Raw genomic sequence first — 26,244 nt, 5'->3', positions numbered from 1 at the left:
TTGCACAAATTTTTTTTTCACCAATGTCACCAGAGGGGCTCCGTAATTTTGCAACCATAATGAGCAAACTTCAGACCCTACCAATCTTCAAGGCCAAGGTCAAGGTCAGGTCACTTGGTATGCTGGAGGGTGTCCCCAGAGTACTAGTAGGTGTGTATAAAATTCCAGAGCCCTAGCTCAAAAACCTAGGCCTCCAGAGCCCAAAATGTGTTTTTAAGCACTTCGTGACCCTGTGACCTACTTAATATGCAAATTAGGTCAAGGTCACCATAGTATCCCTTCCCCCTCTGAGATGTATCCACATGTGAAGTTTGGTCACTGTGGGCCCAGGGGTTGCCGAGATATAGGTAGAAACGTTCGAACGGACGGACGTACGGACGTACGGAGACTGTTTCAAGATCCCCCTTCGGGGCCTATCAGCCACGGTGGGGGATAATAAAAACCACTCACAGTCCACCATCGCAATCAGTCGTTCATCAATGATATTGGTTACATATTTTAGGACGATGGAGCACTGGTCTTTGCTGCTGATATCTTGTGTGGTGTCAATTTGAATTGAAAACATGCCAGCTTGTCTTACTTCTTCAGCAACAGTCACCTTTATCAGTTGGCCGATGACATCCACAACGTTATTGACTGTCTTTTGACAGTCAATAACGATTGTGTCACCAACCTGGGGGTCAAGTTCGACCCTGATTTTAAATTTGAGAAGCAGATCTGTTCTGTAGTGCAAAAAAGTTTTTATCAACTACGCCAAATTGCTAAATTGAGGCCTATTTTATCAAGGCCTGACCTGGAGAAACTAATCCATGCTTTCATCACCACTCGTCTGGACTACTGCAACTCCCTGTATGTAGGCATTAGCCAGGCCTCCCTTTCTCCACTGCAGCTTGTGCAGAACTCTGCTGCTCGTCTGCTAACACAGACTCCTAGGCGTGAGCACATCTCCCCCATCCTGGCCTCCCTCCACTGGCTCCCTGTGCACCACAGAATTAATTTTAAGCTTTTGTTATTTGTTTTTAAATGTTTTAACAATCTGGCTCCCCATTATCTATCAGACCTGCTTCAGCCTTACTGCCCACCAAGATCCCTGAGATCAGCCGATCAGCTGCTGCTGACAGTCCCTAAGACGAGGCTGAAGCTCAGAGGAGACAGATCATTTGCCGCTGCTGCTCCGAAACTGTGGAATGAGCTGCCTATCAACATCAGGCAGGCTTCCTCGCTCCCTGTTTTCAAATCCCTTTTAAAAACCCACTTTTATTCTTTGGCTTTTAGTACACCTTAATTTATTTTCATCTTGTTTGATATCATATAACTTGTAGTAAGCTTGTTTGTTTGTTTGTTTTACATGTTTTCTATGTTTTATGCCTTGTCTCTTCTGTGCTTTTGAATTAACTTTTGATTTATCTGATTTATTTGATTTGATGTTTTTGATGTACAGCACTTTGGTTACCTTATGTTTTGTTTTTTTAAATGTGCTTTATAAATAGATTAATAAAGATTGATTGATTGATTGATTGACAGCAGTGTGACAAAAGCTCCTCTTCCTTTCGCACTAGTTTCATGCTGCTTCTTACTGTTTTTTATGCAAGTGTTTACATGCTGCTGTAGGCAAATGTCATATTTGCTCAAAAGTCAAAGTATCTCTAAGACGTGACCATGATTAACAGCAACGTTTTCTCAGCTGTAACCTGCCTCCTCTTTATCCCCCCTGTAGCTAAGGCCATGTGTGCAGATAACTTTAATAACATCCACAATGCGCTCTGGTGAACGTCATTACTGCAGGATTAAACTCAGAAACGTGGGGAAATAAAGTATGGTTTAAATAATCAACATAACTTGACTTTTGATTGTAAGTACCAAAAAGTCTTGAATCACAGTAGTCAAACTATAAAATGTGGTCAATTGAAATTAGTTTTCCAGCAGGACTTGTACTGGTGTCTTTATACCCACCATCAAAGAATGTCTATTAAAATGAACTTCCTATAATATCATGGAGATATCAATGATGCCTTTTAATGTATTATATCAAGAGTGAATTAAACAATTTAACTGTTGGAGATATTTTTGCACTGACTGGGTTCAAAGTTATGCTTAAACAGTCACAGGCCTGCAAAGCAATTGTTGCAGTTGATGGCAGATATGAAAGGCCCAAGTGGGTGGGGCTTAAGTCCTTTCATCCCTGTGATGTTGCACTGAGCCTTTGTAACATCACCAAGCACAGTTTACAATACCGTGTGACTTTTCATATATTCACACTTAATTGGATGAGCGACCAGTCTCGGGACCTTTTCTACAACAACTTCAACTATTAAACTGCTCGTCTATTAATTTAGTCCCACGAATTCTTTCACTGGAGAAGTAAGTATACTGATTGATACATTCTCAATATTAACTCTATCAATGGGTAATGCAACTTTGTCTCACGAACCAATATCTGAGTTTAGGTTTCAGAGAATCATATTGGATGACAATTTGACATGGAAATCACATTATCTTATGTTAAAACAAAAAGCTGTTAAAGAATATTTTTAGTCTGAACAAAGGTAAATATGTTGTAGAATCCTGTAGTGTTCACTCATGTCCCCTGTGTGGGGTTATACATATATGAAGCATTTATTGCCTTTGTTCTTAATGCAGAAAAGAGCAAATTGAATCATCTACAGAGTTCAATTTAGACATAATTTCCTAAATCAGAGTCAATAAAACTTACAGAGATGGTAGAACTACAAATTAATCATTAAAGATGCTGGCAGACATCAAAGGCCCAATTGGGCGGGGCTTAAGACCTTTCATTCCTTTGATGTTGCACTGAGCCTTTGACATGATCAAACAGCTGACCAGACTGATGGGCTTTTCGCATACAGTGTCTCTTGTTCTCAGAGCTGACCAGTCCACAAACCTTTTTCACAACAACTTCAACTATTTTTGAGCTGCCAGCCTCTTAACTTCTTTAAAACCAGTCGTTGAACGAGAGAAGTGAGTACATATTTATTGTTTTTTGCTAAAATAGGTAAAGACAAAGTTGCGTTATCCATTGATGGAGTTAGTATTGAGAAGGTATCAGGATAATGTGATTTCCATGTCAAATTGTCATCCAATATGATTCACAGAGACCTAAACCCTATGTTAAAACATCAAGCTGTTAGAAATTTTATTTTATTTTAGCCACCAAAGTGTGTTTACTAAAATGTTCCTATAATATCACAGAGATGAGAGCAATTAACAGAAATTAGCAACACAAAACAAACAAAAAAGATCATTTATGGGAAATGACATAATTTATATTATTCCTTCACATCAAGAGACCAGAGAGCAGATTCTTTCAGAAGTTTGAGCTGAAACTATAAGATGTTCGTGTCTCAGTATCAGTCAGGCTCACTGTTGGTTCTTTATCAACAGGATCCCAGACGTCAGTTTTCTGAACCAAGTGATGATGGATTGGATTGAGGCCCTCCTGAGCGACTCCCCTCCTCCCTCCACCTCCAGCTCCACCTGCTCCTGGCCCCTGTCTCCTGGTTCGACCTCCACCGGGTCCAGTACCAGCCCTCCACCTGGTCCTGGACCGGCCATCTTCCCTCAGACCTTCAGCAGTGTTGAGGGTGTGTTGGGTAGAGGATACGGTGGTTGGACTAACGCAGCAGTGGCTCCTGCGCTGCAGCAGCAGAAGCCCCTGAGGGCTGGTCTCAACAGCTCACGGCCAGCTCAGCGGTACGGCCAGGCCGGCCCGTGGAACTACGGACCAGTGAGCCACTTAGCTCCAAACATGGTGCCAAACCCGACACCTGTCAGAATAGCGTGAGTACATCACACCCACGTGAACACAGCTTCTGTATCAAACACTGCCATGAGCTAAAGGTGTGGGTTTTCTTGTGTGTGTAGGAATGGAAAGCCCGTCTACACGATGGTCCCACAAGTTCACGCCGTCTCCAAACCAAAGTAAGTTTTGGCCTAAATGTTCTTTCCTCCACGTTGACTTGTGCTTGGTCTGAAGGGAAGTGGATCAGGTGTCTGCTTTCTTACTCAAGTGGCTGATGATCAGAATCTGTTTGTGTGAACAGTATTTAAATACAAGAAGACATAGGAACTCACTGTGTTTTTCTGATGTGTGTTAGTAGGAAGAGAAAGCATCAGAACCAGCAGGATGATGACCGGCCGCGTGCTAAAAGGCCCCTCAACGCCTTCATGGTCTTCCAGAGGGAGCAGAGGAAAGTCATCACATGGAGGGGCATGAGGTTGACCAAGGCCCTGGCAGAGATGGTGAGTGTTTTTTTCTCCTCTGTGCTTCAGAGAAGTCCCAAGTTCATCACAATTGGTTTGTTTTGGGATTACTTTCATGTTTGTGTTCAGCTGGCTTGTAGTTGTGCAGCAGTGTGTGTCCTGACAGTGTGTTGTCGTTATTCCACAGTGGAACCAAATGACCGATGAAGAGCAGGCTCAATATTATGAGCAGGCGAAAATAGAGGCCACGCTCCAAGATCAAGAAAACCATTCGATGCCTCCACCATCAAAGCCCCCGAGCCTCCCAGATTGGCCAAAATATACTAATTTTGATAGGCAGACCTACACTGTCAACCAGCAGGAGTCTCATTTCAATGATGGTAATTTAAGAATCCATATGATTGTTAAATGACTTGAAGCCAAATGATAATTCACTGTACTAATTACACTATTGATTAATTCCTGAAGTCATAGAGATAGAGGACGACGTGCCCATCCTCTTAGACTCTGCTCCGGAGGCTATGAAGGAATACTGCATCCCAGTCCCTGTAATGGTGACACCTGGCATTGTGGAGCCTGAAGTTGTGCCTCCCAGCCTCCAGTCGTGGTCACAGTCCACTGAGGTGGAGCTGCAGAACGACAGCTTTGACATCGACCAACTGTTGTCGGCTTTTGAAAGTGGTGAGTGAAGAACTCCTTTATGGTTCTCAAATGACTTGAAACCAAATGATAATTAACTGTACTAATTACTATATTGATTAATTCCTAAATTCACAGAGGTGGCGGTCGAAGAGCCCAGCGTCCCAGACTCTGCTCTGGAGACTCTGAGGGATCCCTGCCTCCCAGACTCCATCATGGTGACACCCGGCATTGTGGAGCCTGAAGTTCTGCCTCCCAGAGTCCAGTCGTGGTCACCGTTCACTGAGGTGGAGCTGCAGAACGACAGCTATGATGACATCGAACTGCTGTTGTCGACTTTTGAAAGTGGTGAGTGAAGAACTCCTTTATGCTTCTTAAATGACATGAAACCAAATGATAATTAACTGTACTAATTACTAAATTGACAGAAGTGGCGGTCGAAGAGCCCAGCGTCCCAGACTCTGCTCTGGAGACTCCCTGCCTCCAGTCGTGGTCACCGTCCACTGAGGTGGAGCTGCAGAACGACAGCTATGATGACATCGACCAACTGTTGTCGGCTTTTGAAAGTGGTGAGTGAAGAACTCCTTTATGGTTCTTAAATGACATGAAACCAAATGATAATTAACTGTACTAATTACTATATTGATTAATTCCTAAAGTCATCGCGGCGGCGGTCGAGAAGCCCAGGACCCCAGACCCTGCTCTGGAGACTCCCTGCCTCCCAGACGCCATCATCGTGACGCCCAGCATTGTGGAGCCTGAAGTTGTGCCTCCCAGCCTCCAGCCATGGTCACCGTCCACTGAGCTGGAGCTGCAGAACTACAGCTCTGACGACGTCGACATGCTGGTGTTGACTTTTGAAAGTGGTGAGTGAAGAACTCCTTTACGGTTCTCAAATGCCTTTAAACCAAATGATTGATTATGCTAATTGATATATTTATGAATTCCTAACCTCACAGACTTGGCAGCAGGGACAGTCGTCGCCCTATCCGTCACCGTCCCGTCACTCGGCCAGTCAGCAGAGACGTCGGACCGTTCAGACTCTCCAGCAGAGACGCTGGACTCTCCAGACCAGTCGCCACCAACCAGCTGCTTTGAACACTTTGACAGCTTTGAGCAGCTCTTGATTTGAATTTAGATTAGATTAATAAATGACTTGTACATAAGTATGTATAGATTATTTGTTTTGTGTAAATACATGTTTTCATATACTATAATTGTATTTTTCCAGACATTTTTATGTAAATGTATTTTGAACATTTCTGCCTGAAATGAATTCATAAAAAAGTTAGAAATGATCAGGTCTTCTGTGTGTCTCAGTCTGTGGCAGACTGAGAGGACCGATCTGAGCTGGTTATAGTTTACGCAAGTATTCATTGACAAGAACAGAGTCACCAGATGATTGGTACGGGATCTGGCTGGCGCTCCTCCAACACTGATGGTGATGGAAACGTGTGCAGTGAATTTCATTCTTAAGAGACGGTCCCTCCTTCAGAGCACTTCCTGTGACCCACTTCCTGTCGTCTCTGGGCCAATCCCAGTGGAGGATTCCTGACCGCAGTCATCCTCTCTTCAAGGGGGGGCTCAGTTGGCTCTTCCTCTCGGTTCTCATCCTTTAGGTGGACGTCACTCACTGGGTCCATGTTTAAAACCTGAAGCGAAATGTCAGAGCAGCACATGGAGAACGCTCAGGTCAGAATAGCTTGACAAAGCAAAAAACCCAGTCAGAACGTTTCGTCTCATTTACAGCAAGAATTAAGTCAAACCTTGTGTTGGTGCAGTGAATTGACTCCACCTGTTTGTGGAGAACAATCTGGATGAGGTCTTTTCACTGATGGATATTTTGATCACCAGCCCAATGTGACCACAGCGTCTCATGAGAAACAAACTTCCTATTTGAATGATCGTGCGTCTGCAGGAGAGCAACAAAGGAATATATACCGTATATAGAAGGAGTCGACCAAACAATAAACCTTTACGCCACGTCAGTCACCCCACCGAGAGTTTGATTCACGCATCAGTGATGCTGCAGTATCTGTATCTATAAAAGATTGTATCTTTTCCCATTTCCAGTATTTGTGTTCTTCAATAGCCTGTCACTGTCCTTTTTTAGCCCTTTACTGAGTTTGAAAAATAACTCGACTCCCAAAGTGTTAATTAGTTGTCCTTGTATTAGTTTAATTCTAATACTCCACTACCATGACAATATTTGTCGTTAAAAGGCATTGTTTGGACGTGATCCAAGATGGCGCCTCTGTGTTGGGCTGGCCGTCTCCCTCTGCTAAGTGTGTTGCTGTTATGTCTGCTGTCTGCCTTATGGAGTGTGTCATCGCTGCAGGTGTATGATCGCCTGACACTTCTTAATATTCGCGAGTCTCTGGAAAAACTGACAATCCGCGGCTCTGGTGATTATCCAAAAACGCCCCCGCCTTTCCTGGCGTCCATACCACCACATCTACGGTGTCTCTCATGCTGGATACCACGCAACAGTCGCCGCAGAAGACGTGGAAAACGAGGAGGAATTCTCAACAGGCTGAAATCCTACCTGGCTTCTTCCCGTTCCGAGCCCTTTTGCCTACGAGCTGGATCCTCCACGGATTATCGGGGCTACGATCTGCGGAGTTCCGCGGAGTACAGACGCCGGTGGCTCCGGCCGGTTCTCGGGGACGCCGGGGAGCTGCTCCCGTGTTGTCGGCCTGTACGGACCTCCCAGCGGGGCTTTGTGCCGGGGAATCTCCGCTCGCTCACCCGCTTCTCTCTCCAGGCTGACCGATGCTCAACTCATATGGCGCTGATTAATTCCAGATCTCTCACAAATAAGTCATTTATCTTAAACAACTTTTTTACAACACATGACCTGGATTTCCTCCTGCTGACAGAGACCTGGTTGAAACCAGGTGATAACAGCGCCTTCTCCAAGCTCCGCCCCCCCCCCCCCCCCCCCCCCCCCCGGAAAACATTGTTGGCTGCACGTGCGCTACCAAAGTAGGGAGCGCACTTTGCATGGCCTAAAGTGCGGCCCCACTTTGTTGGAGCACGTGGGAGGAAGGGTGTAGGGCCACACTTTGCACGGCCTAAAGTGCGGCCCTACTTTGTTCGTGCACGTGCAGCCAAATGTTTGACCGCATGGCCTGAGCTGCCGGCTGCGCATGCGATCCTCCATCTTGAGCAATGCAAAGTGTTCGACATGGTTAAAATGATGGTGACACAGATAAGTTCGGTCTAAATATGTCAAGTGTTCCTCTGTCATGCTCAGTAAGTCTAGTCGTTCTGTATTTGATGTGATTTAATCGGTAGCCAGGTTTCTGAACTGTCCAATGCTCTTGAGACAGATTAGACAGAAATGGTGGCATTTTTTGTACGAGCATTAGTGTGGATATATTATATGAAGATGAGGTCCAAAATTGGTGAGGTGGTCCTTTATGGTTGCCTGAAAATCAGTAGCACACATAAAAGGTCACTGGACATTTGTCCCTTTTGAATGGAGCGTGACCACTGCTGCTTTTATAACAAGTACCGTGTTTCCTTCTTTCTTTTTCACAGCGGCTGCTCGTCAGTTTGACCGGAGGCTCACTGAACAGCGGTACGAGGATGCAATGCAGAAGTGGCTGCGCTCTGCACCTGAGAGGAGTGGTGGCGTGCCAAGGAATGAGAGGCCACAGAGCTGACGCGTTCCATGTGGACTAAAAGCTGATGTTCGCCCCCTTGTCACCCCACCCCTACCCCATGTTGAGTTGTCCTTTTTTCATAACTCTGTGGATTTTTGGTTTTAATAAAACTCTAATTTTACTGATATCCACTGCACCTGAGTCCTGCTTCCAGTCCCAGCCTGGCAGCAGGTAAAGCAACTGTTCTCAACCTGGTTTCCTTAAAAAAAAAAAAAATGCCATCTGCAAGCGCTCTACTTATTTTCGAATATTTACCTTTTAATGCCATAATTCTAATCAATTTTGGAGTATATAAATTGAAGTCTGTATAAACGGTTTGAGAACCACTGCTGTATGCATACTTAATGAACCACTTCAGAATGTTTCACCCTTCCCCTGTATTTTATGATTGTAAGAAATAATCACGTGATTCTATTTGGTTTTAAAGTTCTGCAGTTGCTCCAAACTTGGTTTTCCAGCAGTGACATCGCTTCCATTCAGTGCAGTGATGTCACTACTGGATGACTTTGGCATGATCCCTGTGGAACTTCGCTAAATAGAGATTAAAGTGATTATTTTGGCTTTATTTGACACATTAAAAAATAGAGGAATGTTAAAAGTGTTGAAATTCATTGAAAATTCAACATTCTTTCAATGTTGATAATAACATGGTTGAAACAAGGTTGATTCATCGTCTGGGTTCATGGAAAATTCAACATTATTTCAATGTTGATCACAGCGAGCAAACTCAATGTTACTTCAATGTTCTGATATCAACGTTGATCTCACTCTTCAGCCTGACGAAATTTCAATGTTGATTCAATAACTGTTTGCTACACGGGGCTGGAGGGAAGCTGGTGTCTTCTCCTGTAGCTAGCACCTAGTTAGCTAACTGTGGTTGCTGGTTCTGCAGGCTGAGGAGAAGAAGATGGAGTTGATGTTTCAGGAGCTGTCCTTCTTTGCAGCTCCTGGTTGTCCCTTTGTTCAGACTGAGGAGCTGGTCGCTCAGGTCTGTGATGGTTTTCCTGCTGGTTGAGGAAAACACAAAGAAGTTCTGTGAGGTGTTGTTTCCCTGGTCCCGTCCTGGAGGAACCGGTTGGTCTCCCTGGAGAGCAGACTCTGGGTGCTGGTCTCTGGATCAGGGGAAGGTCTGACCCTCGTGGTTGGGTCAGCAGAAGAGTTGAGGAGTGAAGGCCTCTGGTTGCAAGAGCGTCTGGTGTTAGCTGTGTGCTAACGCTGGGTGAGTTGAGCTGCTGGGAGCAGCTCTTCAGCAACCCACCAACTCAGGGTCCAGTCTTGCAAGAAGGAGATGGAGGCTGGCTGAAAGCCTTTTGTGCCACGTGTGAATTCAGAGGTGTCAAAGCCTGAGAGCTTCAACCAATCAGTGACTGGCTAAATGCATGGGGGAGAGTCTTGAGCAGCAAGGGGGGGAGGAAGGTCCTGCAGAAGGTCCCCCCCTCACTCCGTGTGAAAGACAATCACATTCCTGGGTCAGAATTCAAATGTCATGACTGTGTATCATGACATATGACAATTGTCTTTTCCTAGAAATGAACCAACTTTCTGTGGTCCCGTGAGATCCCAACAGAGGTCATCAGAGAGGACGATTGTCTTCGGTCTCCACCATGTGTTGGAGAACAATCAGCTCCAAAATGGAGTCCATAAAGTAAAATATCTCATGTTTTCAATGTTTTCTTTACTTCTTTTAGGACCTAAAAGGAGCCGTGCAAAAGATCTGCAGCTTCTTGGGGAAGAACCTGAGCGCCGCCGCCGTCGAGCAAGTCGTAGAGAAGTCTACGTTCAAGAACATGAAGAAAGACCCGAAGGCAAATTATGAGTTTGCGCATGAAGTTCGCTTGAATCTTGTCTTGTGGTACAAAGGTAACGTGACGTCCATCTTTCATGGCCGATCCTGAAGAGCAACTTCTCATAGTGGGCCGGATGTGGCCAATGATTGGGTCTGGCGTTCTCTTTCACGGCAGGCCGGATCGGTGACTGGAAGAACGTTCTGACTGCCGAACAGAGCCGGGAAGTGGACCGGCTCCTTCAGGAGAAACTTGGCCACTTGTCACTGAAGTTCATCTGGGAGTAAACCGAGTCGCCGCACTTTGGCCGTTGTCGTGTGATCACATGCGCTCCAAACTCTGTCTCCATGGCAACGGAGGAAATGCAACTTTTCTGCTCCTGGTAGTAACTAGTGGTTCTGCACATGCTCAGTAGAGGCAATCGGAATAAACTCCGTGGTGTCATGACTCCTGTTGTAGAATATCTAGGATCTCTTTGATTCTTGGGCCTACGTATTCACTGATGATTGCGCCATCTGCCAGGTCACTGCCACCCCAGGCCGGTTACGTTGTTGTTAGATTTGAGCCCATTGATCAATGTTGTTTTTACTGGTGGCGCCAGCAACTGGCCTCGGAGGATGAGATTACAGGGAAACAACTTTATATACAACGGGGAAGAGTTTGTCGAGGGGTTGGTCAGAATGTGCATGTCTGTGTGTGTGTGAAGACGTTTTGTGGAATGTGTCTTTGTCTGTCAGGTGTGGGAGCGCTCCGGCTTTATGTCTGAATAAATTCCACTCTAAGCATCTCACCCTGTGTCTGTTAGGTAAATTTGTACTTTATGTTTATTATAAGTACTTGATATAATGGGAATTAACATTTTGTAAGTTATCGTTGATTCATGCATGTCTATTATAACCACTGTTCACTGTTTCACACCTGCAAGGGCACGAGTCTTTGTATTATTGAAACTGTACCAGTCTGAGACTCTTCAAGGTCTCTGGCCTCTGGGCCGGGGGACGTCTTATCTGACACTCCTGCTTCAACTGTGTGAACCACACACACACACACACACACACACACACACACACACACACACACACACACACACACACACACACACACACACACACACACACACACACACACACACACACACACACACACACACACACACACACACACACACACACAGGCCTGGAAACCAGTGTTAACCTGCTTTGTCTGTGTATGAAAATGTAACCGCCTACTCTAGCTTTGAATGAATTCAATGGGGCAGAGAAATGAAGTTCTGGGCAGATCAGTGAACTTCAGCTCCTGAGGGGAATTCATTTCTCTGTCCTTGTACAAGCTGACTTATTGTTTTGACTCTTTATTGCTCTCGATACTGGGGTTGTCTCTCTTTTCTCATTCTTGCAGGTTTTTTACCTAACAGTGTCTCACTTCATCTTTCCAAACCTCCGGCCGTCACTGAGGAGCAGAAATGATCCACTACTAATTGGCGTTGTCGGCAGGATTTCAAGAGAACAACAAGCATGGTAAGAGCAAAATGTTTTATTCTGCCTTGCCATGTTGTTGTTTGACGAAATCAAAAGAACAGATTGAATAAATGTTATGGATAATTGTACATTGATTTAAAGTGTTAAAATTAAGTGAGGCCGTGAGCATGGAAGTTGAATAATTGGTTAATGAACAACAGTCGCACTCTGTTGGGATTTTGTTGGTGATTGATTATTGAAAGTTCCTCTCAGGACACTGACTGAAGTCTCCTCGCGCAGTTCGGGCAAGGACTCCTGAGAGATGCCCCAGTTGTGAGTGTTGCTCGCTGGGAGGTTTTGTGTGAACAACAGTTGTGAGTGTTGCTCGCTGGGAGGTTTTGTGTGAACAACAGTTGTGAGCGTTGCTCGCTGGGAGGTTTTGTGTGAACAACAGTTGTGAGTGTTGCTAACTGGGAGGTTTTGTGTGAACAACAGTTGTGAGCGTTGCTAGCTGGGAGGTTTTGTGTGAACAACAGTTGTGAGTGTTGCTAACTGGGAGGTTTTGTGTGAACAACAGTTGTGAGTGTTGCTAACTGGGAGGTTTTGTGTGAACAACAGTTGTGAGCGTTGCTAGCTGGGAGGTTTTGTGTGAACAACAGTTGTGAGCGTTGCTAGCTGGGAGGTTTTGTGTGAACAACAGTTGTGAGCGTGCGGCTAGCTGGAGGGCTTGTGGAAGCCTCGTGTTCAATTGTCTGTCTTGTTTGTGTGAATTTTATGTCCGATCTGCTCAGCGCGTCACTCAACACTGTGGTGGGCTGGTGCAGGATCGATGAGTTTTATACCTGATCTCTGATAGGAGACCACTTTCTGTGAGCCTGTTGGTCTTGTCATTTTTTCAAGTGGCAAGTTACGGGTGATCAGAAAGTCTTGGGGTCATTTCACTGCCGGCGTGCAGTAACAAAGTCTGTTATGAGAACAGCCCAAGCCGGGACCAGGACTGTGGAGGATTTATGCGAGGACTCCACAGGAGGAGAAATAGGGCTGCAGACCATTCTCCATTAAAACTGACAATAATTCATCACCAACGCACTAAATTTCATTATTGTTTAGAATGTATTGTTTAAAAAGATGCTCTGGGAATTATGGAAATGTGAAGCGCGTCTTGTTCTGTGTTGCTATGTGTGTTTTTGTGTGTCACTAAATTATTCTACTAACATTTTACAAATAATCATAAATAAGGGTGACATACAGTCAAATCAGTCCACAACAGAAGTAGATAAAACTAAAGGTAAAAGATAAAATAAAACATAAAATAAAAAACAAACTGACCAAAGGAAAGGAAAATGTATATTTAAAAGATGAAAAATTTATGTTTAAAGACACTTTAAACAGCAAACTGTCCGCTGTGTTCTGCAGTGTTTGTGTTTAGGGTGTCTCTAGTGACCTCGGCTCCTCAGCAGTTTGATAAGAGAGCTGCTGAAAGAACTCTGTTTCTCATGTATGTTAATATTCTCATTTAAGTAACAATTCCTTTTGTGTAGATGGAGCGGTTTATGCGCGTTTAAGTTTTTGTGTCTAATGTCATATTTTATGTTAGTATGTAAGGAGGAAACTTAAAATGGGTAGTCAACAGTCCACTCGTTCTGCAACAGAGAGATATGAGTGTGTTTTAGGGTTTAACTCCTGCTGGTGCTGTTGGTAGATATATCCCGTCATTCCTATTAAGTTTTCTAACGTATTCAGTTTCTCTTAAATGTTCTGAAATCAAACATGAAGATCGTTCCGACACCTTCATCCTGCAACTTCCTCTGGAGAGAACATGACATTTTGACTGGTTCGGATGTTCGGCACACTTTGATTGGCCGCAGGAACTGTTAATCATGGATAGCTTAGCGATAGCGTAGCAGTCATTTTGTCGCTCCACCGTCGTTTTTTTATTAACATTTTTTGTATAAGCAAACATCCACACCGCAGAGCAAAATACCCCGGAGAATAAAAATGAAAAGCAGGTTCACCTGTAAATCACATGGTTCAAAGTTTATACGATTCCCGTCACAGTTGGCGGCTACATTTTAGAGGTGGTTTATGATATTAGCCTTCTGTTTTCACAACAATGCGCCCCTTTGTGGGCGGTTCTGGTTTGATCAAAGAGCCCGAATGAAAAAATAATTTGGTTTTAACTGAGGTCCAACACCAATATTCATGTTTTAACAAGGAAACACGGGCTTTCTGGCTGACGACTCCTGAAACTACACAATTCTCAACATCTTAATGGAGCCTCATGGCAGACACTCAACACGCTTGCAAAGACACTAAAGCAGGAGCCTTCAACAGTTTTTTTAAAGTACCAACAGGAGATTTGCTGAACTTCAGGGATCTTGAACGCAGCGTGGATGACTGTGGGTCGGAGCAGTGTTTACTACTGCTGTTGCGTACGAGACAAAGTCCAGGGTCTATTTGACCCCTTTACAGCTTCCCCTTCCACCCAGTCATTTGGTTTCTGCCTTTTGCTGTTAAGAAGCAACATGGAGAAGGTCAACGAGTACCTCTGCCGCTACAAAAACTACAACTTCGCCGTCGGTACGACGACCGTTGAGCACCTCGATTCTCTGCAAAGCTTCGAAGTTCGAGACAGCGACATCTTCCTGGTCACCTACCCAAAGTCAGGTTTGTTGAGGAAAGCGAGGCCTTCATTACCTCGGTCTTTTGCTCCCAGTTCTCTGGACTGATCAGTTGTTCCCGCCGGCACCAGGAACCATCTGGACCCAGCAAATCATCATCTCCATCTGTGAGCTGGCCGGAGGCCTGAACGAATATCCAAACAACTTGGAGCAGATGCCCTGGCTGGAAGAGATGGAGGGTCGGGACGATTACTCCAAGAGGCCGTCGCCTCGACTCTTCACCTCCCACCTCACTCCGGCTCTCATGCCTCCGGGACTGAAGAACAAGGAGGCCAAGGTCTGTTAAATTGAGCTTTTAATTCATGTATGGCAGATCTTGGGTGACTCAAAGTAGCAAATCTTATCAGTACTTGTTTTACTTGCACACAGTTGTTTTGCTTTTTAACTGGACTTACTTTAAGTATTCCTACTGTTTCCTACTACTATCTGTTTCGAAGTCCCTGGTAATCTTGGTCTAAACACCATGTATTGACTTAAACTTTGTCCTCAGATTGTCTACGTGATGCGGAATCCAAAAGACAACATTGCCTCCTATTATCACTTCAGCAATAAAAGTTCAGTTCTGGAGACGCCAACCAGCATCCAGCAGTTTGTCCAGAACTTCCTGAAGGGGGACGGTGAGAAACCTTATGACCAGGACTTTGAGGGGCTGAGACCGAGATTAAGACCAGGACTTTGGTCTTGGTCTCGACTTGGTCTTAAGATGCTCTGGGGGGCTCAGACCAAGACAACGTCTTTCATTTTGTTCCTAGTATGACATCGTCCAAAACAAAACCAGATCAAATTGTTTTGCATTGCGATAGTTTAAGATCAGTAAAAGTGATGGTTGTAAAACGGAGGCCAGTCTTTGGTTTCCATATCCTTTTAGATTGAAGTGTCGTTCAGTTTGGCTTCCTGTCGTCATTCATTCATTCAGACTTCCTGATGTTTGGTTTTGGACTTTGTGTGAAAACGGAAATGATGGTCTCATCAAATCTTTAACCTGACAGTTTATCAACTCTTCCCCAGTTGGAGCATCGTCGTGGTTTGACCACATCAGAGACTGGCATTCCACCAGAGACCAGTACAACATCCTCTTCCTCACCTACGAGGACATGATCCTGGTCAGTCTTTCGTCTGTTCTTCTCACTTTTGCAGGGATTTCTTAACCAAATGCAACATTGATGGGACCTGGTGATCCTTATGAGGCACCGATAATGATTAATAATGATCAAAGACAGAATCTGTGTATGTATTTTTTTTCCATTGTAAATATAATTAATAACTAACTACCTACAGCTATGTTCAAAATAATAGCAGTGTTGTTAAAAAAGTGAATAAAGCTCAAACTCCTTATAATATTTTTTATGTTCTTTCATTAGGAACGCTGCACATGGTTTTGCACAACAAATCATGAAGAAAAAAGTATCAATATTTAATTACTTTACAGAATATGAAGGAAAAGGTGATATTTCTGTGATTAAAAAAATAGCAGTGTCAGCATTCCTCATTACAAACTCAAATATTTACTAAATAAACTGAAAAAATATTAACATTTAGCAATCCTGACAATTAGTTAACTAATATTTTGTTGAATAACCCCTGTTTTTGATAACTGCTGCACATCTGTACTGCATGGAGTCAACCAACCTCTGGCACCTCTGAACAGGTATGCCAGCCCAGGAAGATTGGACAACCTTCCACAATTCCTCTGCATTTTTGGGTTTTGCCTCAGAAACAGCAAATTTTATGTCACACCACAAGTGCTCAATTGGATTAAGGTCCGGGGATTGGGCTGGCCACTCCATAACGTCAATTTTGTTGGTCTGGAACCAAGATTTGGCTTGCTAACTGGTATGTTTGGGGTCATTGTCCTGTTGAAACACCCATTTCTGGGGCATTTCACATTCGGCATAAGGCAGCATGACCTCCTCAAGTATTGTGATGTATCCAAATTGATCCATGATCCCTGGTATGCGATATAAAGGCCCGACACCATGGTAAGAGAAACAGCCCCATATCATGATGCTTGCACCACCATGCTTCACGGTCTTCAGAGTGTGCTGTGGCTTGTATTCAAGGTTTGGGGGTCGTCTGACAAACTGTCTGCGGCCCTTGGATCCAAAAAGAACAATCTTACTTTCATCAGTCCACAAAATGTTTCTCCATTTCTCTAGAGGCCAGTCGACATGATGTTTGGCAAATGCAATCCTCTTCAGCAAATGTCTTTTTTACAACAGTGGGACTTTGCGGGGGCTTCTTGCTGGTAGATTAGGTTCACATAAGCGTCTTCTAATGGTCCCAGCACTCACAGGTACCTTCAGACGTCTCTGATCTCCCTGGAGCAGACCCTTGGCTTAGTCTTTCCCATTCTGACTATCCTTTGCTCCATTCGCATGGTAGTCTTCCGTTTTCTTCCACGTCTCTCTGGTTTGTCTTTCCATTTTAAAGCATTGGCGATCATTTTAGCTGAGCAGCTGATCATTTCCTGCACTTTTTTATACGTTTTCCCCTCTCCAATCAACTTTTTAATCAAAGCACGCTTTTCTTCTGAACAATGTTTGGCACGACCCATCTTTCATCAGTTTTCACAGAGAATTGCATGCACAACATGTGCTGGCTTCATCCTCAAATAAGGGCCACCTGATTGACATCTGTTTCTTTCACATAATGAATGATCTCACAGATTAAACTCCACACTGCTATTTTTTTTGAACATGCCTCTTTTATTTAATTAGTCAATTACATAGACCCAGGAGTATTCATATCATCAAAGTTGGGTATGTTGGTTCCTCTGATTTCACTACACCTGCTGGTAAATTATTTTCCATTTATTGTTATGTTTTATACCAAAAACAGTGATTTATCTGGTTAGTCATGTTGGACTGCTATTATTCTGAACATAGCTGTATATATAGCTGTGTGTGTGTGTGTGCGTGTGCGTGCGCGTGCGTGTGTGTGTGTGTGAGTGTGTGAGAGAGTGAGATAAAACTACAAAAACAAGATGGCGGACCACAAGAAACTACATTCCAAATGGAGGTCATCAGAGAGGACGATTGTCTTCGGTCTCCACCATGTGTTAGCGAACAATCGGCTCTAAAATGGAGTCCATAAATTAAAATATCTCATGTTTTCAATGTTTTCTTTGCTTCTTTTAGGACCTAAAAGGAGCCGTGCAAAGGATCTGCAGCTTCTTGGGGAAGAACCTGAGCGACGCCGCCGTCGAGCAAGTCGTAGAGAAGTCTACGTTCAAGAACATGAAGAAAGACCCGAAGGCAAACTACGAGTTTATACCACAAGACCAGATTCAATGGAACTATATGCGCAAAGGTAACGTGACGTCCATCTTTCATGGCCGATCCTGAAGAGCAACTTCTCATAGTGGGCCGGATGTGGCCAATGATTGGGTCTGGCGTTCTCTTTCACGGCAGGCCGGATCGGTGACTGGAAGAACGTTCTGACTGCCGAACAGAGCCGGGAAGTGGACCGGCTCCTTCAGGAGAAACTTGGCCACTTGTCACTGAAGTTCATCTGGGAGTAAACCGAGTCGCCGCACTTTGGCCGTTGTCGTGTGATCAGATGCGCTCCAAACTCTGTCTCCATGGCAACGGGGGAAATGCAACTTTTCTGCTCCTGGTAGTAGCTAGTAATTCTGCACATGCTCAGTAGAGGCAATCGGAACAAACTCCGTGGTGGCATGACTCCCAGTCCTTTTTATAGTGGCTGTCAAAATAAAATTACCAAGTCCAGGAGAATAACAATCCAACTTTTTTTGTCTGTCCACTAGACCAGCGGTCCCCAATCTTTTTTGTGCCAGGGATGGTTTAATGTCAGACAATATTTCCATGGACCGGCCTTATTAATAAATATCTTTAGAATAAATGTCAGCCTTGTGTATATTTTATTGACAGTCTGGAGGGAGGAACACTGGACCATTAATGGGACATTAAAACTTACAATTTTAAATTTGTCTAAGTCAAAGAGCATAAATGAACTCTGCAATTATCAGTTCACATTGTGTTTCATGTGTCATATCGAAGTTTTCTCCAAAAACAAAAGTAAAAATGTGAAAATGGAGTCGACCCAGTTTTTTCAAGTGAACAGATGACAGACTCAAACCAAGTAAGTGAATAAATGTCGACTCCATTCAAAGAAAAGCAGGGACCTGTGTGCTCAGCATCGCCCCCTACAGCATGGCAGCGGTACTGACACTCATACTGATTCTACATAAGAGACAAATTAAACATTCCCTCACTTTCTGCTCATGTCTGTCATTAACTTAAAACAGGACTTGTAATAAAAGAACTTTACATTGATGACCATAAAACTCAATGTAAATCCAGATTTTAATGGGAGTGTGCAAACTGAGATCACCAGATCACACGATCACCATTACCTGAATTATGCTGAAACAGTAAGTCGGTGGAGACTCTCAGTGGATTTGGATCACAGCCCGAGCCAGAATGCAAAGAACAACACTGTGAAAAGTCACTGGAATTGTCTCCAAGGGCCGGGATGGTGGGAATTCTCCTTTTGTTTGAGAAATAAAATGTTCTCATTGATTGCAGGACACACAAACAGCAGCTATCTGCAGAATGAAGGGCCTGTGGGCAAGATGACCTGCAAATAATTAACCAAACAATAAACCTTACACACCACCGAGAGTTTGATTCACGCATCAGTGATGCTGCAGTTTCTGTATCTATAAAAGATCGTATCTTTTCCTATTTCCAGTATTTGTGTTCTTCAATAGCCTGAAAAATAACTCGACTCCCAAAGTGTTAATTAGTAGTCCTTGTATTAGTTTAATTCTAATACTCCACTACCATGACAATATTTGTAGTTAAAAGGCATTGTTTCAGAAAAGTTTTACTTTTACACAAGGTTTTGAAAACACTGTCCATTTACATGGAAAGTTAGCATGTTGGTCCATGCTAGCTACACCATTGATGTAGTAGTAATGTTTTTGTTTTAGTACTGAAAGAGCACCACACACACACACACACACACACACACACACACACACACACACACACACACACACACACACACACACACACACACACACACACACACACACACACACACACACACACACACACACACACACACACACACAGTAGAGAACAATGAGCTCTAAACATGACCACTGTGGAGGATTTTCCACCAGAAAGAACCAGGTTCTAGTTCTGGTCCAGGACCAGAGTTAGTACCAGTTCTTTGTCTTTCCACTGCCAAAGCCGGTTGTTAACAGGAGCTGAACTGGTGCTACACTGGTTCCACTTCATTGCTGGTCCAGAGAGGAACCAGGCTGGGGTCAGATGTGTCATCAGCTGGGGAATGACTACCTACAAGGTGGAAGAAACACTGAACTGACTTTCTGAGAACTACAACAAACACGGAGCACCAGAGTGGTTATAGAGAAATAAAAATAAAACATTGCAACCATGTCATCAGTCGTTCCCTGAAGTTAATATGAGGGAACCAGATCATTTCCTCCTTGACGGCGGCGCCGCGGCTCTCCAGGTGCAGAGCTCCTCCACTGTCAGTTACAGTGAAGTTACCATGAAAACTGTGAAAACAATGGAAAACTGCTTCTAAATTCTAGATCTCCTGCAGCTGACGTAACGTGAAACAAGACCTGGAAGTGAAGTTTGCCTTTTGCATTCGGCCTTTCAGCCTGCAGACTGTGTGTGGCTGCTGAGCTCCGCTACGAGACGCTTCATTAATATGTTTTACCACAGAACTTTAGAATGAAGCGACACTTTTGGTTCATTAGCAACTAAAAAATACGACACACTACTGTAAATGAAAGCTGACATGAAGCCATTAAAAGCCTCATTTCATGGTTAAAAACATCCAAAGAGAACTTTAATCAGAACGCAGCTCTACAGTCGTTTATAATGGAAACCTACGTAAACACACTATCATTCTCCACCTCCATTCCTCCTGATGCTGAAGCTTTTGATTCAGACAATCCAGAAATTGTCAGGGTTCGTGGAACTCAATTGCACGGCAGACAAGAAGCTGAGTGCAAAAGTGCTTCTGCCGTGTTTTTTGATAATAAACAAAGTCAGGCAGTCAAATTATCACTGTATTTACGTGTCCATTTAGGACTGCAGCATTAAACTCAGAAAGATGGCCAAGCTGGAGAACACTCTGCTGAAGCAGTTTGGTTCAGGCGTGCCGTCAACGAGGATCCTCTTCTCCAAAACACGAAGAAGCATCCACTGCCTACCCCGTTCACGCCACAGATCGTCCAAAGGCTGAGTATCATTGTAGTTTTTCTTTAATGAACTGCATCTTAATGGTCTTTTCTTGCTGGGAATCAGAAATGTGACAAAAAGAAAAAGTGTCCAAAGAGTCCATTGTGCCAGTTGTGTACGCCACCACCGGGTTCATCCACAGAGGCACGAAGTTAGAGTTGTAGTCAACCATAATGCATTAAATTAAAACATAACTAAAACTCAAAACACACACTCACAGACATTACTGCCTCTTTCACTGTAGCTCTCTGGTCTTGTGAGGGAAAACGGACTCAACCAGCTCAGCGCTAGAAGAAATAATCAAATGTCTGCTTAGCTCAGGTTTTGCCGGTCAAGATCCTCAAAACTTTGGTCAAACCGTAGCAACGTTTTGCATTGGCAGAAGACCTTGTCTGGACACTGTCTGTCACTGTATCCACAATGACATTATGAACTTTGTGAAGAAGGCTCATGAAAAGTTGCAAAAAAGAAAAGAATGCCAGGAGAGCTGGCAGAAGATGAGCAGCTGACATCAGTCGATACTGACTTCAAGGTCAAACTCATTAGCTGCACACTTGACTCCTTCAAAGTCCTGAGCACATTCCCCGAGACCCTCGGTCCCCTGTAAAGTCAGAAGCACTTCAATGAACAAGGCTCCCTTAGGATTGCCAAAGCATCCAAACACTTTACTTAGTACCTGATCCTTAGCCCACACATGGGCCAATATCAATATCAAGCTCCAGCAGATGTCTACAGGTTAGCATTTTGCAGAGCTCATGAAAAAACAACTCACAGTCCACCATCGCAATCAGTCTTTCATGAATAATGTCAGTTACATATTTTAGGACGATGGAGCACTGGTCTTTGCTGCTGACGTCTTGTGTGGTGTCAATTTGAATTGAAAACATGCCAGCTTGTCTTACTTCTTCAGCAACAATCACCTTTATCAGTTGGCCGATGACATCCACAACGTTGACAAGCTTTTGTCACACTGCTGTCAAAAGACACACTCTTCCTATCCCCCCTGTAGCTAAGGCCATGTGTGCAGATAACTTTAATAACATGCACAATGCGGTCTGGTGAACTTCATTACCGCAGAGCAAATTCAACTTTTTCAACCAAACGTTTCATCAAATTATCACTGTATTTACGTGTCCATTTAGGACTGCAGGATTAAACTCAGAAACGTTGGGAAATAAAGTATGGGCTAAATAGTCAACATAACTTGACTTTTGATTGTAAGTATAAAATGTGGCCAATTGAAATTAGTTTTCCAGCAGGACTTGTACTGGTGTCTTTATACCCACCTTCAAAGAATGTCTATTAAAATGAACTTCCTATAATATCGTAGAGATATCAATGATACTTTTTTATGTATTATATCAAGAGTAAATTAAACAATTTAACTGTTGGAGATATTTTTGCACTGACTGGGTGCAATACTGTGTTATTCATTCGTCATTGAATTGCTACAATTTTTTGCCCACATTGAAGATAAAATGGGTGTTAAAGTTATGCTTAAACAGTCACAGGCCTGCAAAGCAATTGTTGCAGTTGATGGCAGATATGAAAGGCCCAAGTGGGTGGGGCTTAAGTCTTTTCATCCCTGTGAGGTTGCACTGAGCCTTTGTAACATCACCAAGCACAGTTTACAATACCGTGTGACTTTTCATATATTCACACTTAATTGGATGAGCGACCAGTCTCGGGACCTTTTCTACAACAACTTCAACTATTAAACTGCTTGTCTATTAATTTAGTCCCACGAATTCTTTCACTGGAGAAGCAAGTATACCGATTGACACATTCTTAATATTAACTCTATCAATGGGTAATGCAACTTTGTCTCAAGAACCAATATCTGAGTTTAGGTTTCTGAGAATCATATTGGATGACAATTTGACATGGAAATCACATTATCTTATGTTAAAACAAAAAGCTGTTAAAGAATATTTTTAGTCTGAACAAAGGTAAATATGTTGTAGAATCCTGTAGTGTTCACTCATGTCCCCTGTGTGGGGTTAAACATATATGAAGCATTTATTGCCTTTGTTCTTAATGCAGAAAAGAGCTAATTGAATCATCTACAGAGTTCAATTTAGACATAATTTCCTAAATCAGTGTCAATCAAACTTAGAGATGGTAGAACTACAAATTAATCATTACAGATGCTGGCAGACATCAAAGGCCCAATTGGGCGGGGCTTAAGTCCTTTCATTTCTTTGATGTTGCACTGAGCCTTTGACATGATCAAACAGCTGACAAGACTGATGGGCTTTTCGCATACAGTGTCTCTTGTTCTCAGAGCTGACCAGTCCACAAATCTTTTTCACAACAACTTCAACTATTTTTGAGCTGCCAGCCTCTTAACTTCTTTAAAACCAGTCGTTGAACGAGAGAAGTGAGTATATATTTATTGTTTTTTGCTCAAATAGGTAAAGACAAAGTTGCATTATCCATTGATGGAGTTAGTATTGAGAAGGTATCAGGATAATGTGATTTCCGTGTCAAATTGTCATCCAATATGATTCACAGAGACCTAAACCCTATGTTAAAACATCAAGCTGTTAGAAATTAGAATTTATTGTAGCCACCAAAGTGTGTTTACTAAAATGTTCCTTTAATTTATAGTTAATTTTGCTCTCATCTCTGTGATATTATGTCATATCACATAAATTATCTTTTTTGTTTGTTTTGTGTTGCTAATTTCTGTTTCAGCTCAAACTTCTGATAGAATCTGATCTCTGGTCTCTTGATGTGAAGGAATTATATATATATATATATAAGATGTTTGTGTCTCAGTGTCAGTCAGGCTCACTGTTGGTTCTTTATCAACAGGATCCCAGACGTCAGTTTTCTGAACCAAGTGATGATGGATTGGATTGAGGCCCTCCTGAGCGACTCCCCTCCTCCCTCCACCTCCAGCTCCATCTGCTCCTGGCCCTTGTCTCCTGGTTCGACCTCCACCGGGTCCAGTACCAGCCCTCCACCTGGTCCTGGAGCGGCCATCTTCCCTCAGACCTTCAGCAGTGTTGAGGGTGTGTTGGGTAGAGGATACGGTGGTTGGACTAACGCAGCAGTGGCTCCTGCGCTGCAGCAGCAGAAGCCCCTGAGGGCTGGTCTCAACAGCTCACGGCCAGCTCAGCGGTACGGCCAGGCCGGCTCGTGGAACTACGGACCAGTGAGCCACTTCGCTCCAAACATGGTGCCAAACCCGACACCTGTCAGAATAGCGTGAGTCCATCACACCCACGTGAACACAGCTTCTGTATCAAACACTGCCATGAGCTAAAGGTGTGGGTTTTCTTGTGTGTGTAGGAATGGAAAGCCCGTCTACACGATGGTCCCACAAGTTCACGCCGTCTCCAAACCAAAGTAAGTTTTGGCCTAAATGTTCTTTCCGCCACGTTGACTTGTGCTTGGTCTGAAGGGAAGTGGATCAGGTGTCTGCTTTCTTACTCAAGTGGCTGATGATCAGAATCTGTTTGTGTGAACAGCATTTAAATACAAGAAAACATAGGAACTCACTGTGTTTTTCTGATGTGTGTTAGTAGGAAGAGAAAGCATCAGAACCAGCAGGATGATGACCGGCCGCGTGCTAAAAGGCCCCTCAACGCCTTCATGGTCTTCCAGAGGGAGCAGAGGAAAGTCATCACATGGAGGGGCATGAGGTTGACCAAGGCCCTGGCAGAGATGGTGAGTGTTTTTTTCTCCTCTGCGCTTCAGAGAAGTCACAAGTTCATCACAATTGGTTTGTTTTGGGATTAATTTCATGTTTGTGTTCAGCTGGCTTGTAGTTGTGCAGCAGTGTGTGTCTTGACAGTGTGTTGTCGTTATTCCACAGTGGAACCAAATGACCGATGAAGAGCAGGCTCAATATTATGAGCAGGCAAAAATAGAGGCCACGCTCCAAGATCAAGAAAACCATTCGATGCCTCCACCATCAAAGCCCCCGAGCCTCCCAGATTGGCCAAAATATACTAATTTTGATAGGCAGACCTACACTGTCAACCAGCAGGAGTCTCATTTCAATGATGGTAATTTAAGAATCCATATGATTGTTAAATGACTTGAAGCCAAATGATAATTAACTGTACTAATTACACTATTGATTAATTCCTGAAGTCATAGAGATAGAGGACGACGTGCCCATCATCTCAGACTCTGCTCTGGAGGCTATGAAGGAATACTGCATCCCAGTCCCTGTAATGGTGACACCCGGCATTGTGGAGCCTGAAGTTCTGCCTCCCAGCCTCCAGTCGTGGTCACCGTCCACTGAGGTGGAGCTGCAGAACGACAGCTTTGACATCGACCAACTGTTGTCGACTTATGAAAGTGGTGAGTGAAGAACTCCTTTATGGTTCTAAAATGACTTGAAACCAAATGATAATTAGCTGTACTAATTCCTAAATTCACAGAAGTGGCGGTCGAAGAGCCCAGCGTCCCAGACTCTGCTCTGGAGACTCCCTGCCTCCAGTCGTGGTCACTGTCCACTGAGGTGGAGCTGCAGAACGACAGCTATGATGACATTGAACTGCTGTTGTCGACTTTTGAAAGTGGTGAGTGAAGAACTCCTTTATGGTTCTCAAATGACTTGAAACCAAATGATAATTAGCTGTACTAATTACTATATTGATTAATTCCTAAATTCACAGAGGTGGCGGTCGAAGAGCCCAGCGTCCCAGACTCTGCTCTGGAGACTCCCTGCCTCCAGTCGTGGTCACCGTCCACTGAGGTGGAGCTGCAGAACGACAGCTATGATGACATCGACCAACTGTTGTCGGCTTTTGAAAGTGGTGAGTGAAGAACTCCTTTATGGTTCTTAAATGACATGAAACCAAATGATAATTAACTGTACTAATTACTATATTGATTAATTCCTAAAGTCATCGCGGCGGCGGTCGAGAAGCCCAGGACCCCAGACCCTGCTCTGGAGACTCCCTGCCTCCCAGACGCCATCATCGTGACGCCCAGCATTGTGGAGCCTGAAGTTGTGCCTCCCAGCCTCCAGCCATGGTCACCGTCCACTGAGCTGGAGCTGCAGAACTACAGCTCTGACGACGTCGACATGCTGGTGTTGACTTTTGAAAGTGGTGAGTGAAGAACTCCTTTACGGTTCTCAAATGCCTTTAAACCAAATGATTGATTATGCTAATTAATATATTTATGAATTCATAACCTCACAGACTTGGCAGCAGGGACAGTCGTCGCCCCATCCGTCACCGTCCCGTCACTCGGCCAGTCAGCAGAGACGTCGGACCGTTCAGACTCTCCAGCAGAGACGCTGGACTCTCCAGACCAGTCGCCACCAACCAGCTGCTTTGAACACTTTGACAGCTTTGAGCAGCTCTTGATTTGAATTTAGATTAGATTAATAAATGACTTGTACATAAGTATGTATAGATTATTTGTTTTGTGTAAATACATGTTTTCATATACTATAATTGTATTTTTCCAGACATTTTTATGCAAATGTATTTTTAACATTTCTGCCTGAAATGAATTCATAAAAAAGTTAGAAATGATCAGGTCTTCTGTGTGTCTCAGTCTGTGGCAGACTGAGAGGACCG

The 26,244-nt window shown here is 43.8% G+C and overlaps 1 protein-coding gene across 1 annotated transcript; it reads left to right on the top strand.

Moving 5' to 3' along the window:
- Positions 1-14,294: 14,294 nt before the first annotated feature.
- On the top strand, positions 14,295-17,970 carry LOC308141290 (amine sulfotransferase-like; the record flags this gene model as incomplete). Its single annotated transcript, XM_080511381.1, has 6 exons — positions 14,295-14,436; positions 14,522-14,727; positions 14,941-15,067; positions 15,459-15,553; positions 17,588-17,759; positions 17,861-17,970. The coding sequence occupies 6 exons, from the start codon at positions 14,295-14,297 to the stop codon at positions 17,968-17,970; spliced, it is 852 nt and encodes a 283-aa protein (XP_080367507.1).
- Positions 17,971-26,244: the final 8,274 nt, after the last annotated feature.

This window comes from Blennius ocellaris, assembly GCF_963422515.1.
Source record: "Blennius ocellaris genome assembly, chromosome: 16".
NCBI classification, from domain to species: domain Eukaryota; kingdom Metazoa; phylum Chordata; class Actinopteri; order Blenniiformes; family Blenniidae; genus Blennius; species Blennius ocellaris.
The sequence above is the reverse complement of the archived record's forward strand: the minus strand, read 5'-3'. Positions and strand labels throughout refer to the sequence as shown.